General features: G+C 44.6%; 1 protein-coding gene across 1 annotated transcript in view; it reads right to left on the bottom strand.

The window, feature by feature from the left end:
* Window positions 1-24,534, bottom strand: part of SH3BP4 (SH3 domain binding protein 4) — a 242,813-nt gene that overhangs the window by 112,418 nt on the left and 105,861 nt on the right. Inside the window, 2 exon segments of the mRNA XM_030209195.1 lie at window positions 13,264-13,350; window positions 13,353-13,509. Coding sequence (XP_030065055.1) covers window positions 13,264-13,350; window positions 13,353-13,380 — 115 coding nt within the window. The 5' untranslated portion in view covers window positions 13,381-13,509.

Here is a 24,534-nt window from a genome sequence, read left to right on the forward strand (position 1 = left end):
ATAGCGTGAACAGTCGCTTCACATCCACCCGATCCATTCCACTCATTATTTTATACACTTCTATCATATCTCCCCTCAGCCGTCTCTTCTCCAAGCTGAAAAGCCCTAGCCTTCTCAGCCTCTCTTCATAGGAAAGTCGTCCCATCCCCACTATCGTTTTCGTCGCCCTTCGCTGTACCTTTTCCAATTCTACTATATCTTTTTTGAGATACGGAGACCAGTACTGAACACAATACTCCAGGTGACGGTCGCACCATGGAGCGATACAACGGCATTATAACATCCGCACACCTGTACTCCATACCCTTCCTAATAACACCCAACTTCTATTCGCTTTCCTAGCCGCAGCAGCACACTGAGCAGAAGGTTTCAGCGTATCATCATTCTGTTTAATATATTTGTGGGCGATATTGCTGAAGGGTTGGAAGGAAAGGTGTGCCTTTTTGCGGATGACACGAAAAATAGCCAATAGAGTGCATACCCTGGAGGGAGTAGAAACGATGAGAAGCGATCTCCGAACCTTAGAAGAATGGTTGAGGGTATGGCAGTTAAAATTTAATATATATTCTCCGGGGATTCAATAAGTTAACCAGAAGTACATTCCGCATATACAATCCACTAAACGTACTCCTCAGTTCTTTTGAACACTTTATTGTAAATAACACTTTTGTTAATGAGTATACATTCAAAACACTATGCAGACACCCGAACTCTCTCATACTAGCCTTTCACTGCACATTCGACCCAGCCATTCTACATCTAAAATAAATCATATACAGCTACATGCTGAATCACCGCTATATATCCAGGAGTACATACATCCTGAACCAAAGTTCATTTATCACGTCCTTATATCTTTCACATGCACCATAGTCCCATGTAAACAGTTTTTCTTTCTCTTCCAACAAGAATATCTGCTCTCAAGCCATGATTTCTGTGTAATTGTGCTAATATAGGCACCTATATGCCTTTATAAAATAGGACCCAATTAGGTACTTTCTTGCCCTTAACGCATAGATATTTTGTAAAATTACCCTTTTATTGTATGCCTTGTGATCACAAACCCAACCATCTTTTCAGTTTTAAGTGAGGACAATATATGGGTAATAATACACAGGTGCTCACTTCTCAGATCAGGCTTATGCATGTGCTTGGAGCTGGGGAAGTTATCAGAGGTTGTGTATTAGAGAAAGGGTTTGTGGAATTTGTTACTGGTGCTAATTAGTGAAAAAGGGAATTATTTAGTATTTAGGACTATGAAGACATAGTTGTTCCCTCTTAGCTAAGTGAGCTGACTGTTCAGGTGTCCTATATCAGAATTAGAGAGGAAGTTGCTGGTATGAATGTTGTAAGTGATTGATATTAGATGTCCCCAGTTTTTGATATGTCAGACTCTAGAATGGTCCAGATTGAAGGGGCCTGTCTTGGAACACTCTTCATTATGAGATGAGAAGCATAAGCCCAGGTTTACAGTTTAGGAAGCAAAGAACTTTATGGTGCACAAATTTTTTGTCCTCTGATTATATATTTTAATATTTGTTTTGTTTTGATGTATATTGAATTTGTTTTTGTTTTATTAAAATGTTGGTTTTGTACACCTCCTAGAATTTGCAGATAGTGCAGTTTAAAAATATTTATTTGAATATCTTTATTAAATCACCAATAGAGCATATGATGCAAATCGATACAAGGCCATAAACATCTAGCAAAAAAAGCAATGCAATAAACAAGGTGAGAATAATAGGGAAAACCCCCACAACCTACAGCCTAAAGTCCCCCCTGTCCCCTCCCCCACCCTCTCTACTTAATGTTGCAGATACACTTACTGAAAATACTCACTAATCACCCACCTTCTCACCCATTCCCCTCCTCAAATGGCCGTCATTGTATAAAACAGCACAAAAAAGGACTCCCCCACTAAGAAAAGTATCCATCACAGCTCCAAGGAATTCAGAAATGAGAGTGAATTCTGATCGATAATGTACTCAAATAAGGAGTACACAACTTGAGAAATCACTTCCTAGCCTAAGTAACATATAGTAACATAGTAAATGACGGCAGATAAAGACCTGTACGGTCCATCCAGTCTGCCCAGATAACCTCATATACATGGTACGTGATACTTATATATATATATATATATATATATATATAGTGATAAGTATGAGGCTGTCCTACCCTGGTTCGGCCCCTAGAGGGCGCTGTTCCCCTAAAATGTCCAGGGAGAAGGGCTGGGTGAGTCACTAAAAGGGAGCCAGTAAGGGGATGTAGAGCAGGAGGTCGCTAGGACCGAGGAGAGTCCTGGAGGAGGAAACAGGTGCAGCAGGTTATGGGCTGGGTCCTGTTTAGCCGTTAACCACTTAATACCCCACCTTCGTGGGAGGGAGAGAGGAGAGCTAGCAGCTGAAGCAGAGAGCTGGGAGCTGATGCAGAAAGATCCCTATGGAAAGTACTGGTGGAGCCCTATGGACTGGTGGTGAACTGTGTGTATAAAGAAAGGAAACTGGCTGGGTAAAAGGCCCTTGAGCTTTAATATAAGAACTGTGTGTCCAAGTACTAAGAGAAGCAGGCTGCAAAGCCTGGGGACAGAAGAAGTCCCCAAAATATTGTGGAGCTAAAGGAAGTGTGCCCTAGGGGCTGAAATAAAGTTTTGTATGAGTAATATTCTGTTGGTGAGACCTGACTGTGTTTGCCTTTTGAGAAGCAGGTCACGCCAAGCCGAAAGGGGTATGAGACTAATTTGCATATAATCTGCATACTAAAATCCAGCTCACCCTGAGTGAAAGAGGGACCTGGGATCTAGAGGTTGGAGCCTCCTCTCACACAAGAGAAGGTGGGGATGTCACAATGGCACCCCAGATGGGACCTGACTGTTGAACAACCACCGGATGATAAGGATGTCAGAGGCTCCCTACTACCCTTGGCAGTGGAAGATTACTGGTGGAAGGTGGAGCCAAGGGAGAGCTGAGGATGGGTGTAGATCCAGGCAGTCGGTGTATTCCACTGAAGAGAGATGGAGGTGTCCTTGGAGGTTCCAGAGGCCGTGTTCCAGAAGCCCGTCGAGGGGGCCAACACTAGCAAAAGCACTTTGCTCACCTACCCCAGGTAAAGGGTACCTAGGGGGGCGGTGAGGGTGGATTGGTAAGATCTGGAGGCTTGGGAGTGGCTGTAGGGGATGGAGGAGGCCACAAACACACACACCCACAAGGAGGTGCAGCACAAGTGTGGGGGCCAGGAGAGTAAACAGGCCACACTTGGATGGGTTTTTTTTTGTGATTGCAGGCTGCACTCCATCGGACGGCCAGGAAGGCTGGAGTCCTGAGAAGCTGGAGGAGCCGGAGAGGAGAAGGCCAGAGCACTTGCCTGGGTCGATGGCCAATGGAGAAGATCTAAAAGATGGACATTAAGAACCAGGTGTTGGGACTTGCAGGGAATGAGGGTCAGAAGGGACCTGCTCCCAAAAGCGCCTTTCTTAGTGGGAGCATGTATCGTCGGGCGCCCTAGTGAGAGGGAAGGGCCTGGGCCATGTGCAGTGCTAAGAGAGGAGTCGTCAGGTTTCCTCTTTCTCGGAGGGATCATGGTATCGTCGGGCGCCCAGTGAAAGGGAAGGGCCCGGGCCATGTGAGGTGCTAAGAGGAAGATAAGGGACCTAGGCGAGCTAGGGGACCCCTCCCTCGGAGGGATCATGGTATCGTCGGGCGCCCAGGGTAGGAGGGGGCTGCAGAAGAGGTCAGGTAGGGCCCGCTGCAGTGAGAGCCCTCAAGGCCTAGTGAATGGGAAGGGCCCGGCCATGTGATGTGCTAAGAGGGGGATGAGGAGCCTAGATGGGGGGTGGTGAGGCCCATGGATAGAGCGGGGATGAGCCTGGAAAAGTGTATGCCCTCCTTTGAATAATTGCTGCTCCTCAGTGGAGAAGGATTAGAGAGTTGCTGAGTTAGAGCAGCAATTATTAAGGGTGGGGGGTATGTGATAAGTATGAGGCTGTCCTACCCTGGTTCGGCCCCTAGAGGGCGCTGTTCCCCTAAAATGTCCAGGGAGAAGGGCTGGGTGAGTCACTAAAAGGGAGCCAGCAAGGGGATGTAGAGCAGGAGGTCGCTAGGTTGGAGCCTCCTCTCACACAAGAGGAGGTGGGATGTCACAATATATATATATATATAATACTTTATATATATACCAGAGTTTGATTTGTTCTTGCCTTTCTCAGGGCACAGACCGTAGAAGTCTAAGATTCCGCAAAACCATTCCTTCTAAACAGGATTCCTTTGTGTTTATCCCACGCATGTTTGAATTCCATTACTGTTTTCATCTCCACCACCTCCCGTGGGAGGGCATTCCACATATCCACCACCCTTTCCGTGAAAAAATACTTCCTGACATTAGTCCTGAGTCTGCCCCCCCTTCAACCTTAATTTATGTCCTCTAGTTCTACCGCCTTCCCGTCTCCGAAAAGGTTCATTTGCGGATTAATACCTTTCAAATATTTGAACGTCTGTATCATGTCACCCTTGTTTCTCCTTTCCTCCAAGGTATACATGTTCAGGTCAGCAAGTCTCTCCTTTTACAGTTTGCAATGCAAATCCCATGCCATTTGTGTAGCTTTTCTTTGTACCGTTTCCAGTCCTTTAACATCTTTAGCAAGATATGGCCTCCAAAACTGAACACAATGTCAGGTTCTCAGGTTCAGAGCCCGCGGGGGGCCGGGCTCTGGAGCAAACGTGAGCCCTTGGGCTGCTGACGAGGAGCGACAGCAGCAGGCAAAACCCACCAACCAACGCTGGGCAAGCACACCCGACACCGGCAGGGACTGCAGGCACTGCCCAGCGAGCCGGAACACACGGACTGGAACACTGGGCTGGAATTCCCCGGACTGGAGGACACAGGACTGGAACACTGGACTGGAGCACACCGGACTGGTCCACACAGCTTCACCTGCACTTAGCTACTAAGCCCCCCAGGAGGTGAGCTCCTGGGTTCGAGTAGCCGGCAGGACTTACTGGCAACACAGGGACCAGGACTAGAACAAGCTGTAACTGAAGTGCACCTAACTCCTAAAGTGACCAAAAGTGTTCCAAAGCCCAGCACCAACAGAAAAGCTCCTAAGCCCTCCACTAACAGCAGTGCTCCTAACAGAAACTAACAGGGGTGCCCCCTACGCCCTACACTAACAGAAGTGCAGGGAAGCCACAAGGGAAAAGGAAGGGAAGACAAATGCCAGACCTAACACTGGTGATTCCTAAGCACCAAGCTGCAGCAGCTAAACACAGGTACGAGGAAAAGCGGGGAAGACACAAGGAAACAGGCAGAAAAGCCAAATACCCAAACAACAAAAGGTGCTTCCTAAGCACTTACTAACAAGGGTGCCCCAGCACCAAACTCCAGCACTGCACCAACAGCAGTGCTACTCACCGTAACAAAAGGGAAAAACAGGGAAGTCAACACACAAGTCACAAGTGCACACTGCACTAAACTAACCTGGACCTAAAGCAAGTAGCCAGAAGCAAACGTTGCGAAGGCCCTGAAGGAAAGACACTACTTCCTTATCAAGGCCCTCCCAGATGATGTCACTCTCCCTAGAGCCAGGCAGAACACATTGAAACCCCGAGAGGCCCAACCCACATCATGCAGCACCGAGAAGCTCTTGAAGCCAGTACACCCAGGGAGAGGTAGAGCAACTCAGAACACACCCACAGCTGCAGTGAAGTGAGACAATTAACCCCATGCTGCTGGAAGCTGCCAGCACAGAGAGACAGAGCCAGCTCAGAAAGGACAGAGAAAGAACAGAAGCCAGCTAAGAAGCTGACCCCCAGGAAAGAGGTAAGTTTGAGAAGGGTTCTGACCCCAATCATAACAACAATACTCCGTGGGGCCTCATCAACGACTTGTAGAGGGGCATCAACACCTCCTTTCTTCTGCTGGTTATGCCCCTCTCTACGCAGCCTAGCATCCTTCTGGCCATGGCCGTCACCTTGTCGCATTGTTTCTTCACCTTTAGATCTCAGACACCAACACCCCAAGGTCTCTCTCCTGAGTTGAGCTTACTAATCTCTCCCCTCCTATTCGGTATCTCTCTTTCGGGTTTCTGCACCCCAAGTGCAGCACTCTACACTTCGTGGCATTAAATGTTAACTATATATCCAGGAGTACATACATCCTGAACCAAAGTTCCATTTTATCACGTCCCTTATATCTTTCACATGTACCGTAGTCCCATGTAAACAGTTTTCTTTCTCTTCCAACAAGAATAATCTCACTTAGCAGTGCATCTTCAGCTACTGAAACTCCGTAGCCAAAACAATACCTCACTACTCCGGGTTTACTGTTGCAGCGCAGCTTGGCAAGGGCTTTCGGTGGCTAAATACGTCACTGAACCTTTCAACTCATTCCACTTCCTTATTCGCTCCTCGATGCGAGAACTGCATTTTGGATAATCCTTCCTCAGGAGGAACAACTTTCAACACCTATAACAATATATTATCCCGATAGTATTTATTTATTCAATATATTCATAACAACCTTAATCTCATACATCCATAATATGCTATTTAACACAAATTATAAGCAGCCTACCTTAGAAGGTAGTCCAGCACGTGACTCCCTGCAGAGCATCCCAACTGCATCAAAAACCTTAGCACTCTCATCGTACTCCTAAGCTAATTTATTACACCTGTAGGGGGAGGGGCCCAACTAAGTCCACTCGACTTCTAGGTTTAGACCCTGGGAGCCACTGTATCCCATTCAAAAATAAATCTTTGCTCCGCAGACAATAACAACGCAACTGACATCACCACCTCTTGCATCAGGGACGAACTGTCTCAACACCACGCATTTCAATTGCTCAATCTCATGTTTCTGTGTCATCCAATGATTCACTAAAGATGCATCTTTTTTTCGGATCCTAAGATTGTGAGAAGGATGCCCATCTTGCGATTTGTGTCGAAAGATGGGCGCCCTTCTCTTTCGAAAATAAGCCTCATTGTGTATCTGGATTTTCAGAAGGCATTTGACAAAGTACCTCATGAAAGACTCCAGAGGAAATTGGAGAATCATGGGATAGGAGGTAGTGTTCTACTGTGGATTAAAAACTGGTTAAAAGATAGAAAACAGAGAGTAGGGTTAAATGGTCAGTATTCTCAATGGAGAAGGGTAGTTAGTGGGGTTCCCCAGGGGTCTGTGCTGGGACTGCTAATTTTTCACATATTTATAAATGACCTAGAGATGGGAGTAACTAGTAAGGTAATTAAATTTGCTGATTACACAAGTTATTCAAAGTCGTTAAATCGCAGGAGGGTTGTGAAAAATTACAAAGAGGACCTTACGAGACTGGGCGTCTAAATGGATGATGACGTTTAATGTGAGCAAGTGTAAAGTGATGCATGTGGGAAAGAGGAACCCGAATTATAGCTACATCATGCAAGGTTCCACGTTAGGAGTCACGGACCAAGAAAGGGATCTAGGTGTTGTCGTTGATGATACGTTGAAACCTTCTGCTCAGTGTGCTGCTGCGGCTAAGAAAGCAAACAGAATGTTAGGTATTATAGAAAGGAATAGAAAACAAACATGAGGACAGTGGTGTGCTGGAGCTGGCTCGCAAGAGCTGCTTGTTAAATTTTGACACCTTCTTGCGAGACGGTTGTTCTTCGGGGTGAGCTGGCTCCATTGCACGAGGTAAGCATGGCAGGAGGGCGTAATCACAGGCCATGCTTACCTCCCCTCCCGCTCCCAAACATGTCCAGCAATGTCCTTCGCCCCACCCTCCCCTCCCGCTCCCATCCGTCAGTTTCTATTACCTCTCTCGAAACGCCGCCTTATTTAAAGCCCTGCTGCCCTTCTCCAGCCTTCCCTGCTTGCTTCTGATGAGTTTGTGCCCTTAGTCCCGCCTTCTGACGTCATTTCCGTTTTCCACGAAGGCGGGACTGAGGGGAACGAACGAACTCATCAGAAGCAAGGAGGGAAGCTAGAGACGAGCAGCAGGGCTTTAAATAACGCGGTGCTTCGACGGAGGTAATAGAAAAAGATGGATGGGAGCGGGAGGGGAGGGTGGGGGCGACGGAGAATCGCTGGACATGGATGGAAGCGGGAGGGCAGGGGAGGGAGGAGAATTGCTGGGCATGGATGGGTAGAGGGGGCAGGGGACAAAATTGCTGGGCATGGATGGGTAGGGGCAGGGGTGTAGCTACGGGGGGCCTGGCTGGGCCCAGGCCCACCCAATTTCAGCCCAGGCCCGCCCAGCGCCAGCCCCAGCACCCATTGCCGGCCACTGCTGCTTTTCCTGTTGAGCAGCAGGGCCGGCGCTACAAAAAGAAGAAGCGCTAACAGCGCTAAGGACGAAAAATGTTTAAAAAAAAAAAAAAAAAAAAAGCGCGGCACCGGCAGGCACTGTCTAGGCAGCGTTGAGGCAGTGGCTGCTGGCTCGCAGGCTCCTCCCGTCTCCTACATCACTGCCCCTGCGTCGCTCCAGGAAAAGCAGCAGTGGCCGGCAATGGGGGCTGTCGCTGGCATGCAGGGCGGGCCTCGTCGAAGAAAAGAGGGAAAACATGGAAGGATGGGGAGAAAAAGAGGGAAAACAGATGGAAGGATGGCAGAGAAAGGGAAAACAGATGGAAGGATGGCAGAGAATGAGGGAAAACATGGAAGGATGGCAGAGAATGAGGGAAAACATGGAAGGAGGGGGAGAAAGAGGGAAAACATGGAAGGAGGGGGAGAAAGAGGGAAAACATGGAAGGATGGGGAGAAAGAGGGAAAATAGATGGAAGGATGGGGAGAAAAGATAGAAAACAGATGGAAGGATGGCAGAGAAAGAGGGAAAACAGATGGAAGGATGGGGAGAGAAAGAGGGAAAACGGATGGAGTGGGAGAGAGACCTCTGGATGGAAGGATGGGGAGAGAAAGGGGAGAGACTGGAAGGATGCAGAGAGAAGGGGAGAGGACTGGAAGGATGTGGAGAGAGAAGGGACACTGAACAGAAAGGGTAGAGTGATACAGAGACACTGGTTAGAAAGAGGGAGAGAGAGACATTAGATGGAAGGATCAGGAGAGCGGGTAGATGGATGGAAGGATGGGGAGAGAAAGAGGGAAGACGCTGGATGGAAGGGTAGGGAGAAAGAGGTGACACTAGACGGAAGGATGCAGAAAGAAAGAAAGAGGGGAGACTACTGGAAGGATGGGGAGAGAGAGAGGGGAGACTGGAAGGATGGGGAGAGAGAGAGGGGAGACTGGAAGGATGGGGAGAGAAAGAAGAGAGCTCTGGATGGAAAAGGAGAGTAGTGAAAGACTGGAGAATAAGAGGAAGGGGCATGGGGAGAACAAGGGTGAGAAAAAGATGAAAACCCATAAGTAGATGAAGGAAATTAAAGAATGGATAGTAGAATGAATTAAATCAGGACAGAGAGGAGAGAGAGAGGCAGAAAAATATTGAAGAAAGCAAAGAAAAGGAGAGAAAAATGAGAAATGGCCAGGAAACCGTGGCAGAAGAGTTAAGCGAAAACGAAGAAAGCAGAATCTAGAGACTGGGAGCGACACAATGAGAAAAAGTAAATGGCCATACAAGAAAGGTAAAGAAAATAATTTTATTTTAATTTAGGATAAAGTAATATGGTACCTGTGTTAATGAAGTTTCAGAGACCAATACTTCCTTCCTTAGGTCAGGCGAGGATACCGTAACAGCATTATACTGACCTGAGGCAGGAGGTTTTGGCCTCTGAAAGCTCACTGAAAAGGGGTATTAGGCTATTAAATAAATTTTCTGAAATCTGATGCACTGAAAAGCAGCACTTTACCCTGTGTGACAAATACATCTGATTAGCGTGACTAAATTTTGCTGGGGGAGGGGGGTAGAGAGAAAATTTTGTGCCCACCCACTTTGGGTTCAGGCCCATCCAAAATTGGCAGTCTGGCTACGCCACTGGGTAAGGGGGCAGGGGAGAGAAGAGAGTTTCAGGACATGGATGGAGGGGAGGACAAGAGAAATTCTGGACATGGATGGAGGGGAAGGAAGGGAGAGAGAGGAAATGCTGGACATGGAGGAAAGATAGAGGAAGGAGATTAGATGAGGGAAAAGGAAGTGAGGAGAGAAACTGCACATGGATGGAGAAAATAGGCAGAAGCTGGATCCACTGTACAGTCAAGTCTGCGGAGGACTAGAAATGAAGAAGAAAGGAGGAAAGAAAAGAAATAAAGGGAAAGGAAGCCCTGGAAACGGAGTCAAGGGAACAGATGGAGAGCAGCAGAATCAGATACTGGGCCAGCATGATCAGAGAAACAAAATCACCAGACAACAAAGGTAGAAAAAAATAATTTTATTTTCATTATAGTGTTTGGAATATGTCCACTTTGAGAATCAGGTGCTGAACATTAAAAGTTTATATTTATTTACTTATTTATGGCATTTTATCCCATATTAAACATGAATTAAATTGGAATCTGGGATCATTTAATTTTTTTTCCTGGAGAGAGTAATGCATTGCCCCCGGCTATAGCCAGCTCTGCAATTTGGGTGGGGGGTGCAGAGGTGGATGGGGGGGGGGGGGGGGGGGGGGGCGTAGAGGTGGACGGGGAGGCGCAGTGGTGGACCGGGGAGAGAGCCTGTTGTTAAAAATTTACCAGCACACCACTGCATGAGGATTTTATAATGCCGTTATATCGCTCCATGGTGCAACAGCACCTGGAGTATTGTGTTCAGTTCTGGTCACCTCATCTCAAAAAAGATATAAAGGAATTGGAGAAGGTGCAGGGAAAAGCGACAAAAATGATAAAAGGGATGGGACGACTTCTCTATGAGGAAATGCTAAAACGGCTAGGGGTCTTCAGCTTGGAGAAAAGGCAGCTGATAGAGGTCTATAAATAATGAGTGGAGTTGAACGGGTAGATGTGAAGCGTCTGTTCACGCTTTCCAAAAATACTAGACTAGGGGGCATGCGATGAAGCTACAATGTAGTAAATTTAAAACAAATCGGAGAAAATCTTTCTTCACTCAACGTGTAATTAAACTCTGGAATTCGTTGCCAGAGAATGAGGCAAAGGTGGTTAGCTTAGCGGAGTTTAAAAAAGGTTTGGCCGGCTTCCTAAAGGAAAAGTTCATAGACTGTTATTAAATGGACTTGGGGAAAATCCACTATTTCTGGGATAAGCAGTATAAAATGTTTTGTACTTTTTTGGGATCTTGCCAGGTATTTGGTGATCTGGATTGGCCACTGTTGGAAACAGGATGCTGGGCTTGATGGACCTTTGGTCTTTCCCAGTATGGCAATACTTATGTACTTATGGAAGAAAATATAAGATGAAAAAAACAGCACTGCCATTTTTGAGATAGAAATATGGTGCACGAGCCTGCAATTGTGAAGAAATGTGACCATCTCTATCAAAAGGTGGTAAAAAGTCTTCAAAAACAAAAATGAGGTTTTAATGACTTCTATAATACAACAGTTCAGACCCCATCCTTTTACATGAAACATAACAAAGTTAAAGAAGTTCAAACGTAATTTTTACAGACTGCTTATGAACCCATGACATGAAAATTCAGTCACTCTCAACATTTTGGATCTGCTGCTTTAGTCACCTTTTCCCAGAGACGGTCACATATTTCTAGCCCCAATATTCTCCTTACAACAGAGCACAAATTATGGAGAATACATGTCACAAAAGAGGGGGTTAAGGTTGGTCACTTTAAAATGTGGACACTCCCAATGATGCTCTTCAACACTGGAAGGAATTAAATGGAATCATCTGAGTACTCAGAAGAAATATTTAGCTCATGCACTGACATCTTGCAATACTTTTAATGTGGTGTATGTGATCCAATGCCCACGTAATTTGTGTGATGTAGGAAGAATCACTTGTACTGTTAAACTTCATCTGAATGAGAACAAATCCGAAATACAAACTGGTAAGGAAGCAGCTTCACTGGTAGGTCACTGATGCTCTAAACAAACATTCTACATGGATAAAAAATGGAGTGTGCTGCGGTGGCTAAGAAAGCAAATAGAATGTTAGATATTATTAGGAAAGGAATGGAAAACAAAAGTGAGGACGTTATAATGCCTTTGTATCGGTCCACGGTGTGACCGCACCTTGAATATTGTGTTCAATTCTGGTAGCTGTATCTCAAAAAAGATATAGTGAATTATAAAGAGCAAAGATGAATTTTTGAACTTCGTTCTGTTGCTCTGGACAGGCTGAATAAAGAACTTTAATGGATGACGCTGGTTTAAAAACAATGACCTAATTTCATTGGCTGATAGTCATCCAAATTGGATGGAAATATAAGATGAAAAAAAGCTGTTGTAATTTTTTTTTAGATAGAAATATGGTTCCTGAGCTTGTAAATTGTGAAGAAATGTTGGACACTATTAACTGAATTTGTTTCACTGCAGGAGCCTTCATCCTGATGAAATGTGGCATCAAGTTGGGTGGGGACTCTGAGAATATGACTTAAGAATGTTTTGATCAGTCAAGCGTAATTTTGAATATTTTATAAATGTTATAAGAAACTGAAATTGGAAAAATAAATCTGAGGATTTATGGTGAAATTTGTGCTTGACATGGTGGACCAGATTTACCTTCTGATGATACAAATGAGGTATAAGCTTCTTCTGTAGTGAAAGGTTATATAAAATTATCATGTTCATTACTTTCGCTTGAGTGAACAACTCTTTGTACCACACAATACTGTGCTGTATTAAATTTACAGAGCATACTTTGCCACTGATCTAATGTCCTGATAGAGATTTTTAAGGATGGGGCCTGAAACAGATACAAAAATCTAGACATCCTTTCAACACGAGCACATTCATTTTACCATTTGCCATCCAGCCTAACCACAAAAATTCTCTCTTGCCCCATTCATTTAAAAGCACCTTGTATTTTTTTAAATAAGGGCTTATGGTTCACAGCGATACAAACTTCAAGGATCACTAGGACTTCTTCCACCTTTGCAGAACTACTCCCTTCTGTAAAGAAGTATTCGTGTCCTTAGGAACCATCAAGATGATTCACTAGAGAGAGGATAGTAATCAAGGGTACATGAACCTGAATTAAGTTTTTCAAGAAGTAATTTTAACTGTTGTACTGAAATTGGAGTAAATGCCTCCATCCCTTCTTCTCCAAAATCTGTTCCTCCACAGTTACCCCTAGATCCTGCACTAGAAACGACTTTTGCAGACCTATTGTCTTTTGAAGAAAATATACTGCCCAACTTTCACTAATGGGCACATCTTAAACTCCAAATCTTAAAGAAAAATCCCCTTTTTCTAACCGAAGACTGCTCACCTTTCACATCATTGAAGTTGGGTTCTGAGAATCCATTGTTCAAGTCAAACAGAGTCCCTTCAGACTGGCAGCGTGGGAGACCACTACAGTAGCTGTCCGGATCCTCTGAGCTGCCATTCTGCTTAGTAATGTTAGCACTTCATGCTTTACTGGAACTGCAGCAGCAATCACTGGATCACACCCAGGAGCCGAAATGCTCAGTTGATAAGAGTTACATCAAATTATAACTCCCAAATGAAAGAATCCCTGTTAAACAAAGAAATCAACTTGTTAAGATAAATAAGAAAAAAAAATTAAAATCTGGAAAAAAAAATGCTAGGATACCTTTCTGTAGAGATACAGCAATTGTACCACATAGTAAGTCTGAGTTTGTGACTCCCTCTTATTCTAGACCTTCCTGGCAGCACCCAGAGCAACGTTCCCTCTAAGCTGTGCGGGAGTCCTCCACCAGCATTCCTGCCAGTGGGGGTGATGCCTCCAATATCATATTTTCAATCATGAAGGGCAGGGAGTTCCACTGGAGTTTTGAAAAACTTGCCTGTGCCTCCCTATTGAAAATGTGATATTGATTAGCAATATTATTTTTATTCTTGCTTCTTTTCTTGATCTGTATAATTAAAATCCTCAATAGAAAAAAAAGCAAATGTGATATTGAAACAGCACTCCTGTCAGGAACAATGGTGGAGGACTCCTGCACACCTTAGAGGGAACACTGCCCCATCTTTGAAGGGGTGAACAAACATGTGGATAAAGGTGAGCCGGTTGATATTGTGTATCTGGATTTCAGAAGGCGTTTGACAAGTACCTCATGAAAGACTCCAGAGGAAAATGGAGATTCATGGGATAGGAGGTAGTGTTCTATTGTGGATTAAAAACTGGTTAAAAGATAGAAAACAGAGAGTAGGGTTAAATGATCATTATTCTCAATGGAGAAGGGTAGTTAGTGGGGTTCCCCAGGGGTCTGTGCTGGGGCCGCTACTTTTAAACATATTTACCTAGAGATGGGAGTAACTAGTGAGGTAATTCAATTTGCTGATGACACAAAGTTATTCAAAGTCATTAAAACGCGGGAGGGTTGTGAAAAATTACAAGAGGACCTTGCAAGACTGGGAGACTGGGCATCTAAATGGATGATGACGTTTAATGTGAACAACTGCAAAGTGATACATGTGGGAAAGAGGAACCCGAATTATAGCTACGTCATGCAAGGTTCCACGATAGGAGTCACAGACCAAGAAAGGGATCTAGGTGTCATTGTTGATGATACGTTGAAACCTTCTGCTCAGTGTGCTGCTGTGGCTAAGAAAGCAAATAGAATGTTAGGTATTATTAGGAAAGGAATGGAAAACAAAAATGAGGATGTTATAATGCCTTTGTATCGCTCCATGGTGCGACCGCACCTCGAATATTGTGTTCAATTCTGGTCACCATATCTCAAAAAAGTTATAGTGGGATTAGAAAAGATGCAGAGAAGGGCGACGAAAATGATAAAGGGGATGGGACGACTTCCCTATGAGGAAAGGCTAAAGCGGCTGGGGCTCTTCAGCTTGGAGAAAAGGTGGCTGAGGGGAAATATGATAGAGGTCTATAAAATAATGAGTGGAGTTGAACAGGTAGATGTGAAGCGTCTGTTCACGCTTTCCAAGAATAGTAGGACTAGGGGGCATGCGATGAAGCTACAATGTAGTAAATTTAAAACGAATCGGAGGAAAATTTTCTTCACTCAACGTGTAATTAAACTCTGGAATTCGTTGCTAGAGAATATGGTAAAGGCGGTTAGCTTAGTGGAGTTTTAAAAAGGTTTGGACGGCTTCCTAAAGGAAAAGTCCATAGACCGTTATTAAATGGACTTGGGGAAAATCCACTATTTCTGGGATAAGCAGTATAAAATGTTTTGTACTTTTTTGGGATCTTGCCAGGTATTTGTGATCTGGATTGGCCACTGTTGGAAACAAGATGCTGGGCTTGATGGACCTCTGGTCTTTCCCAGTATGGCAATACTTATGTACTTATGTAAGTGTATGAAGCAGATGCTCGGACATAAGTTGAAATGCAGGCTTACAAAAGCCTGGAAGAAGAGAAAACGCCTAGCTCAAGGTGAGGCCATGAACTCCTGGGAAGAATATGCAACCTCACCTCTGAGAGAGAATTCCTTCACGACAGCAGAAATACTGAGTACAGAAAAGGGAGTAGTTCCAAAGCTTCTCAAGTAAACACAGGAAAAGGCAGCACATCTTCAAAATCATTGGGTTGTGTCTAAGAAGACAGATCTGCGACAACTGTGAACATTTCAGGCTGCCTATGAAGCAGCTTATAAAAAGGTCAAGATTAGTTTTGTATCTATAGATTTGGAGTTACCTGCCATTTAACCATCAAAGATCACAATGCTTCCACATGCAGTCGATCTACAAGATCATTCTTGACGTTACAGAGACAATGTAATGTAATCTGCGATTTACTCAAATTAAAACTTTGCTTGCTCATTATTCTTTCCAACTCAAAGGAAGAATCACAGTATACAAAATAAAGGCTTGCATGGTTAAAGACTTGTCTAATTTAAGGCTGAAAATGAACATTTTGAGAATTACTCTTGAATTTGTGTTTACTCAATTTTCCTTTCCACACAGTTTTTACTTTACTTTATTGGACTTACAAATAGCGATCAGATATACAAATCAGAATACAGCCAGATATACCAATAACAGCTCAGGGGTGCAAGAAGAGGGAGAAAAGATGGATGAGTTGACATATCTAGGGAAGTAGTGCAGTAATCATGAGCTGGTGTGCTGTCACTTGATGCTAGGTTGCATCAGCAGTCAGGAATTTTTTGTACAGAAATATTTTTAATTTTTTGCAAAAACTTTCATAGGTGATGTTGTGTGTCCTTTGGCAATGTATTCCACCATCTGGCTGCGATAAATGGGAAGTCTGCGGTGTGGGCTGCTTTGTAGGACACCCCTTTACAGCTGGGATGTTGTATGATGACGTGGAGGGGCATTTTACTACTACTACTACTATTTAGCATTTCTATAGCGCTACAAGGCATACGCAGCGCTGCACAAACATAGAAGAAAGACAGTCCCTGCTCAAAGAGCTTACAATCTAATAGACAAAAAATAAATAAAGTAAGCAAATCAAATCAATTAATGTGAACGGGAAGGAAGAGAGGAGGGTAGGTGGAGGCGAGTGGTTACAAGTGGTACGAGTCAAAAGCAATGTTAAAGAGGTAGGCTTTCAGTCTAGATTTAAAGGTGGCCAAAGACGTAGGGGGGGCTCAGGCAGTTATTCCAGGCATAGGGTGCAGCGAGATAGAAGGCGCGAAGTCTGGAGTTGGCAGTAGTGGAGAAGGGAACAGGGACATTCAACTTGCGATTTGGACATCCTTGCAAAACGGCAAAATCCAGGGGCGGGGAAGTATTTTCGAAACAAGATGGACATCCATCTTTTGTTTCGAAAATATCGTCAGGGATGTCCAAATCCTTAAATTGGGATGTCCCTAGATTGGACGCCCCTAGACATGGAATTTTCTGCCTTTTGGCGAGTTTCGAAACCAAAGACGTCCATGTCAAAAACGGCCAAATGCAAGCCATTTGGTCATGGGAGGAGCCAGCATTCATAGTGCACTGGTCCCCCTGATATGCCAGGACACCAACCAGGCACCCTAGGGGCACTGCAGTGGACTTTAGAAATTGCTCCCAGGAACATAGCTCCCTTACCTTGTGTGCTGAGCCCCCCAAAACCCACTACCCACAACTGTACACTACTACCATAGCCCTTATGGGTGAAGGGGGGCACCTATATATTGGTACAGTGGGTTTGTAGTGGGTTTTGGAGAGCTTGTTGTTTCCTCCACAAATGTAACAGGTATGGGCCTGGGTCCGCCTGTCTGAAGCGCACTGCAGTACCCACTAAACTGCTCCAGGTACCTGCATGCGCTGTCACGGACCTGAGTACAACAAACAAAGGGTGGAAGAAAGCCAAGTCCAAGTGACCAGCCCAAACACAGAAGTAAGAGTTCCAAACAAAGTTTATTGGGACCCAATAAACTTTATTTGGAGCTCTTACTTCTGTGTTTGGGCTGGTCACTTGGACTTGGCTTTCTTCCACCCTGTGTTTGTTTTGCTTGCATTATTGTGGAAGGAGTGGACCCCCCCCCTTTTTTTTCTCCTTTGTTTCCATGGACCTGATTATGACATCTGAGGCTGGCACAATATGTTTGAAAGATGTTTTTTGAGGGTGGGAGAGGGTTAGTGACCACTGGGGGAGTAACAGGAGGTCATCCCTGATTCTCTCCGGTGGTCATCTGGTCTTTTCGGGCACCTTTTTGTGCCTTAGTTGTAAGAAAAATAGGTCTGGGTGAAAACGTCCAAGTGTTCGGCAGGGACATCCTTGTTTTCTTCGATTATGGGTCAAAGACGTCCAAGTGCTAGGCACGCCCAAGTCCTGCCTTCGCTACGCCTCCGACACGCCCCACTGGACTTTGGCCGTCCTTGCGACGGAGTGCAGTTGGAGACGTCCTAAATCGGGTTTCAATTATAATGATTTGGACTTTCCTGGGAGAAAGGATGTCCATCTTCCGATTTATGTCGAAAGATGGACGTCCTTCTCTTTTGAAAATAAGCCCCATAGTTTCACCTTGAGGGTAGGTTGTGGTAGTTTAACAAGTGACATCATGTAACTTGGTGCAGTGCCGTATACAATTTGGTACACGAAAGCGCAGATTTTGAAGATCACTCTTGCTCTTATTGGTAGCTAGTGTAGTTATTGCAGTAGTGGCACTGCGTGGTTGTATTTGGATGAGCTGCAAATCAGGCATGGTGAGGTATTCTGTGCTGTTTGTAGTTTTTTTGAGTAAGTATTCTCTGTAGCCCGTGTAGACCACATTGCATCAGTCAACCTGGGACAAAACAAGGCTTTGGACTAGGATTCGGAAGGCAGTTTTTGAGAATATGTTCTTATTCATTATGGTTTCCAGAGGGATCTGAATAAATTTGTTGTGAGAGCAGATACTTGTGGTTCTAGAGACAGGTGTTGGTCAACCCGTATTCCTAGTACTTTAATATCTGTATTCAGTGTGTATTCCCTTTGATTGATATGAATTTTGTTGCTTATTATTGATTTGGAAGGGTTGGTTATCGCCTGAACTTTGTGTTTTCTCTGTTGAGTTTCAGCTTGAAAGTCGTGGCCCAGGTTTCCATCAGGTCAAGTGCACGTTTGATTTCTCTTTGTGCAGCCATGAAGTTATCAGCAAAGGAGATGCATATGGGTATGTCATCTGCATAGATCTGTGTTTTAAAGCCATTCACTTCTAATTTGTGGCCCAAGGGGGGCATCAGTGTTAAACAGTGATGGAGAGATGGGGGAACCTTCAGATATTCCACATTCTGCTAACAGGGGATCCTGGCATCTTCACTTTGTAGGATTGGTTGCTCAGGAATCCCTCAAACCAGGATAGTACCTTGCCTCCTATACTTATGTTGTCTAGCATGTTTATTAACAGTCCATGGTCTACCAGGTCAATTGGAGGATCATAGTACTGTGTCTCGTGCTGATCTCTTTTCTCAGGTCTGACACCAGCAATGATAATACTTTCTGTGCTGTGGTTTGGGCAGAAGCCCGATTGTGAGGTGTGCAGTATGGAAAAGTGTGTCATATATTCGATTAGTTGATGTGCAGCTATGCCCTCTATTACCTTGGTTAGTAGGGGTATGGAAGCCACAGACCTGTAGTTGGATATTACTCACCTCCACAGTGTTTGGAAGTGTCGTGTTGATCACGCTACTTTTTTGCTTTTTTTTCCTATATATTTTATGACAGAGACCACTTACTAATTTTGTAGCCGGCCTCTGGACCGACTCCATCCTATTTATATCTTTCCGTAGGTGCAGTCTCCAGAATTGCACATAGTACTCTAAATGGGGCCTCACCAGACACTTATACAAGGGCACTATCACCTTTTTTTTTTCCTGCTGGTCATCCCTCTCCTTATGCACCCAAGCATCTTCCCGACTTTGGCCGTCGCCTTTTCTACCTGTTTGGCCACCTTAGGTCATCAGATACAATCACCCCCAAGTCCCCGCTCTTTCATACATAGAAGCACTTCACCCCCTATAATGTCCTCTTCCCTTGGATCATTGTACCCAAGTCATGTCTCTGCATTTCTTAGCATTAAGTCTTAGTTGCCAATTATCAGACCATTCTTCAAGCTTCGCTAGATCCACTGGAATCACCGCCCCAATGTCCAACAGCTCCTGCAACATGGCCTCAATCGCCGCCCTTTTGGAAGCCGTAGTGCACTGGGATTCCAAGAAAGAATCTATGATTGGAGAATCAAATTCTAGCCTATAACCGTCTCTATAACTCGAGGGCCCACTGGTCTGAGATAAAGTTGGCCCACTCTCAGTACAAGAGAGTCAGCCAACCCCCTATCTGAAGCACCGAGGAGTGAACCAGCACCCCATCATTGGCAGGAGCACTCTGCAGCCCCCTGCCAGTTGCAGCACCCGAAGCCTTATCACCGTAAAAGGAAGAGCTCTGCTGAAACCTGGGACGCTGAAAGAATGACACTGTCCAACCCAGGCGATAATGGCAGGCCTCACAAAATTGAGGCCTCGATGTACTAGCCCAAGAAGTCGCCTTGGGCTTATCCTCCGGGAGCCACTGGGATTTGGCTTCACAATTGTTTCCAAATCCTCCCCAAACAGCAGTTTACCTCAAAAAGGCAACTTGGTGAGGTGCTGCTTGGAAGCCATATCTGCCACCCAATGATGGAGCCACAACAAACAGCAGGAAAACACTGCCAACGCCATCTATTTTGCCGAAGCACACACCAGATCATAGAGGGCATCTGCGAGATATGCCAACCCCGACTCCATCTGGGCATAGCCGCCCCCAGCGAAGGAGCCGAATCCGGGTCCTGCTCCACTGCCTGCTGTAGCCAGTTCCACGTAAGAACTACAAATGGAGGCCTGAAGCGCAAGCACAAACAACTCGAAGTAACACTCCAAAGAAGCTTCCAAACATCGATCCTACATATCCTTCAATGCTAGCTCCCCCCCACCCCCAACACACACACACACAGGGAGGGTAGTCTTCTTGGTGATCACCGTCACCAGGGCATCGACCTTAGGGATAGCAAACTTCTCAGCATTGTCCAGTCCAATTGGTGAGGCAGGGACCCAAATAAACAAGTATGCCCCTAAAGATGGCACCCATGGCCAAACACCCCTTGACTCAACTGGCCACCAAGCCCAGGAGTATCCCTAAAATCACCAAATTCAGAAAGGGTGGTGAACTCATAGAATGGCCCTCCTGGTAGAGGTGGAGATGAAAACTGTATCTGAATTTAAGAAAGCTTGGGACAAGTACATAGGATCTCTAAGGGAGAAGTAGATGGCATGGATGGGCAGACTGGATAGGCTATATGGTCTTCATCTGCTGTTTTTTTTTTTAAGTTCAAACTTTTTTAGTTTTCAAGAGATACAGTACAAAAGAGAAGAACAAACAACAAATTACTAAACAAAACACCAGGGAATCATAAAATATGTAACACAGAGATAAGTCTAGCACAACTATTCAAAAGAAAGACTAGCAATAAGAATTGGATTCATGTGTATTTGACCTGAAATAGGAGCTAAGGGCAATAAAAAAAAGAAGAAAAAGGATATGCTAGTATGTAAATAGACTGACAAAATAAACATTAATTTGTGTTAAGCATTGATAATGCAGGTTTCCAGACCTGTTCAATCCTCATCACCTGATTAAACTTACAGGCCATGGTTCTTTCATACCGGTAACACAATAAAACAGAATTCCACCCAAAATGTGGCATTATTAGACCCAGAGTTCTTCCAATTGCTCATGAGTTGCTGAACAGCTAGAGATATTAAGATGTCCGACAATTTGCCAGCTTGGGGAGTCAGATTTAAGGGCTGTAAAGAGGAGTGAAAATAATTATTGGTAGAGTAGAGCTAGGAATAGATGGGAAAAACTTTTTAATTATCTCTCACACTTCCATCCAAAACTGGAACACCAGGGCTGTCGTAAAGTTATAAGCCACAGGGTTCCTGTGGTTTGGCCACAATGTCAGAAATTTGCTGAAGGCAACAGACCAGACCTATACTATACTGCTTTCATTTTCTATGTTTCTCACTAGAGACAACAAATAATTCATTTAGGGGGTCTTTTACTAAGCCAAACTAGCGTTTTAAGCTCGCAGTAGAAATCAGCTGGTGGTAAACACTGAGATGCCCATTATTTCAAATCATTTTTCTTAAACCATCAAAAACAAGCAACATCGATAAATGGACAACATGTGTAACTATACAAAACAAGATCTGAATTCCCACACCCATCCCCTCCCTCCCTCCAACCTTCCCATTAGAGCCCAATGTAAAGCACAAAACTATCATAAGTTCAACAGTCGACTTCTTGCAATGGAGAAAAGGTCTCCCAAAATGAGGACCATCTGTGCTGAAACTGGAGGTCCTCTGCAGAGGAGATGTCGCCAACTCCCAGCCACTCCAGTCTCGTTAACAGAAGCATTTTGGCACACCACTGTTTTCAAAGATGAGGCACGTGGGGAAGCCATTCCAATAAAATTGGGTTTTTAGCCACAATAGTGACACGTAAAACAAATTCTCAAAAATCTCGCGGTACCGGAGGTCCCAGGCGCGAGCGGCCAAAGAAGCATAGGATCATAATGCCATCCAGCTGCCCAAGTTTGTGATGTCTGGTACAGAAGTCTTTTCCAAAACGCAGTAATCCACAGGCAGGACCAAAACATGTTACCCCAGGGATGCTCCTTCTATGTTACATTTCAGTCAGGCACCCGTTGAAGACAATCCCATATGAAAGGCTCGCCATGGGGACACATACAATCACAGGGCAAACTTATAAGTACATAAGTACATAAGAATGCCACACTGGGAAAAGACCAAGGGTCCATTGAGTCCAGCATCCTGTCCACGACAGTGGCCAATCCAGGCCAAGGGCACCTGGCAAGCTTCCCAAACATGCTATTCCCGGAATTGTGGATTTTTCCCAAGTCCATTTACTAGCGGGTTTATGGACTTGTCCTTTAGGAAATCGTCTAACCCCTTTTTAAACTCTGCCAAGCTAACCGCCTTCACCACGTTCTCCAGCAACGAATTCCAGAGTTTAATTACGCGTTGGGTGAAGAAAACTTTTCTCTGATTTGTTTTACATTTACTACACTGTAGTTTCATCGCATGCCCCCTAGTCCTAGTATTTTTGGAAAGCGTGAACAGACGCTTCACATCCACCTGTTCCACTCCACTCATTATTTTATATACCTCTATCATGTCTCCCCTCAGCCGTCTCTTCTCCAAGCTGAAAAGCCCTAGCCTCCTTAGTCTTTCTTCATAGGGAAGTCTTCCCATCCCCGCTATCATTTTAGTCGCCCTTCGCTGCACCTTTTCCAATTCCACTATATCTTTCTTGAGATGCGGCAACCAGAATTGAACACAATACTCAAGGTGTGGTCGCACCATGGAGCGATATAACGGCATTATAACATCCACACACCTCCCAGTCTCGTAAGGTCCTTCTGTAATTTTTCACAATCCTGTCGCGAGTTAACGACTTTGAATAACTTTGTGTCATCAGCAAATTTAATTACCTCGCTAGTTACTCCCATCTCTAATCATTTATAAATATATTAAAAAGTAGCGGTCCTAGTACAGACCCCCAAGGAACCCCACTAACTACCCTTCTCCATTGTGAATACTGCCCATTTAACCCAACTTTCTGTTTCCTATCCTTCAACCAGTTTTTAATCCACAATAGGACTTTTCCTCCTATCCCATGACCCTCCAATTTCCTCTGTAGCCTTTCATGAGGTACCTTGTCAAACGCATTTTGAAAATCCAGATACACAATATCAACCGGCTCCCCTTTGTCATGTTTGTTTACTCCTTCAAAGAAATGAAGTAAATTGGTCAGGCAAGATTTCTCCACACAAAAGCCGTGCTGACTCGGTCTCAGTAATCCATGTCCTCGGATGTGCTCTGTAATTTTGTTTTTAATAATAGCCTCTACCATTTTCCCCGCACCGACGTCAGACTCACCGGTCTATAATTTCCCGGATCTCCCCTGGAACCTTTTTTAAAATCGGCGTTACATTGGCCATCCTCCAATCTTCTGGTACCACGCTCGATTTTAAGGATAAATTGCATATCACTAGCAGTAGCTCCGCAAGCTCATTTTTCAGTTCTATCAGTACTCTAGGATGAATACCATCCGGTCCAGGAGATTTGCTACTCTTCAGTTTGCTGAACTGCCCCATTACATCCTCCAGGTTTACTGTGAAGTCAGTAAGTTTCTCCGACTCGTCCGTTTGAAATATCATTTCCGACACCGGTATCTCACCCAAATCTTCCTCGGTGAAGACCGAAGCAAAGAATTCATTCAATCTCTCCGCTACGTATTTATCTTCCTTGATTGCCCCTTTTACCCCTCGGTCATCTGGCGGCTCAACCGATTCTTTTGCCGGCTTCCTGCTTTTAATATACCGAAAGTTATTTTACTATGCTTTTTTGCCTCTAATGCTATCTTTTTTCGTAATCCCTCTTGGCCTTCTTTATCTGTGCCTTGCATTTGCTTTGACACTCCTGATGCTGCTTCTTGTTATTTTCAGACGGTTCCTTCTTCCATTTTCTGAAGGCATTTCTTTTAGCCCTAATAGCTTCCTTCGCCTCACTTTTCAACTACGCCGGCTGTCTTTTGGAGTTCCGTCTTTCTTTTCTAATTTGTGGAATATGTTTGGCCTGGGCCTCCAGGATGGTATTTTTGAACAGCGTCCATGCCTGTTGTACAGTTTTTTACCCTCTCAGTGGTTCCCCTAAGGTTTTTTCCACCGTTCTTCTCATTTTATCATAGTCTCCTTCTTTAAAGTTAAATGCTAACGTATTTGACTTCCTGTGTATAGTTACTTCAAGGTTGATATCAAAACTGATCATATTATGATCACTGTTATCAAGCGGCCCCAGTACCATAACGTCCCTCACCAGATCATGCGCTCCACTAAGGACCAAGTCTAGAATTTTTCCTTCTCTTGTCGGCTCCTGCACCAGCTGCTCCATAAAGCTGTCCTTGATTTCATCAAGGAATTGTACCTCTCTAGCGTGTCCCGATGTTACATTTACCCAGTCTATATTTGGATAATTGAAGTCACCCATTATTATCACATTGCCCATTTTGTTTGCGTCTCTGATTTCTTTTATCATTTCTGCGTCTACCTGCTCATTCTGG

The sequence above is a fragment of the Microcaecilia unicolor genome, chromosome 7, assembly GCF_901765095.1.
Source record: "Microcaecilia unicolor chromosome 7, aMicUni1.1, whole genome shotgun sequence".
NCBI classification, from domain to species: domain Eukaryota; kingdom Metazoa; phylum Chordata; class Amphibia; order Gymnophiona; family Siphonopidae; genus Microcaecilia; species Microcaecilia unicolor.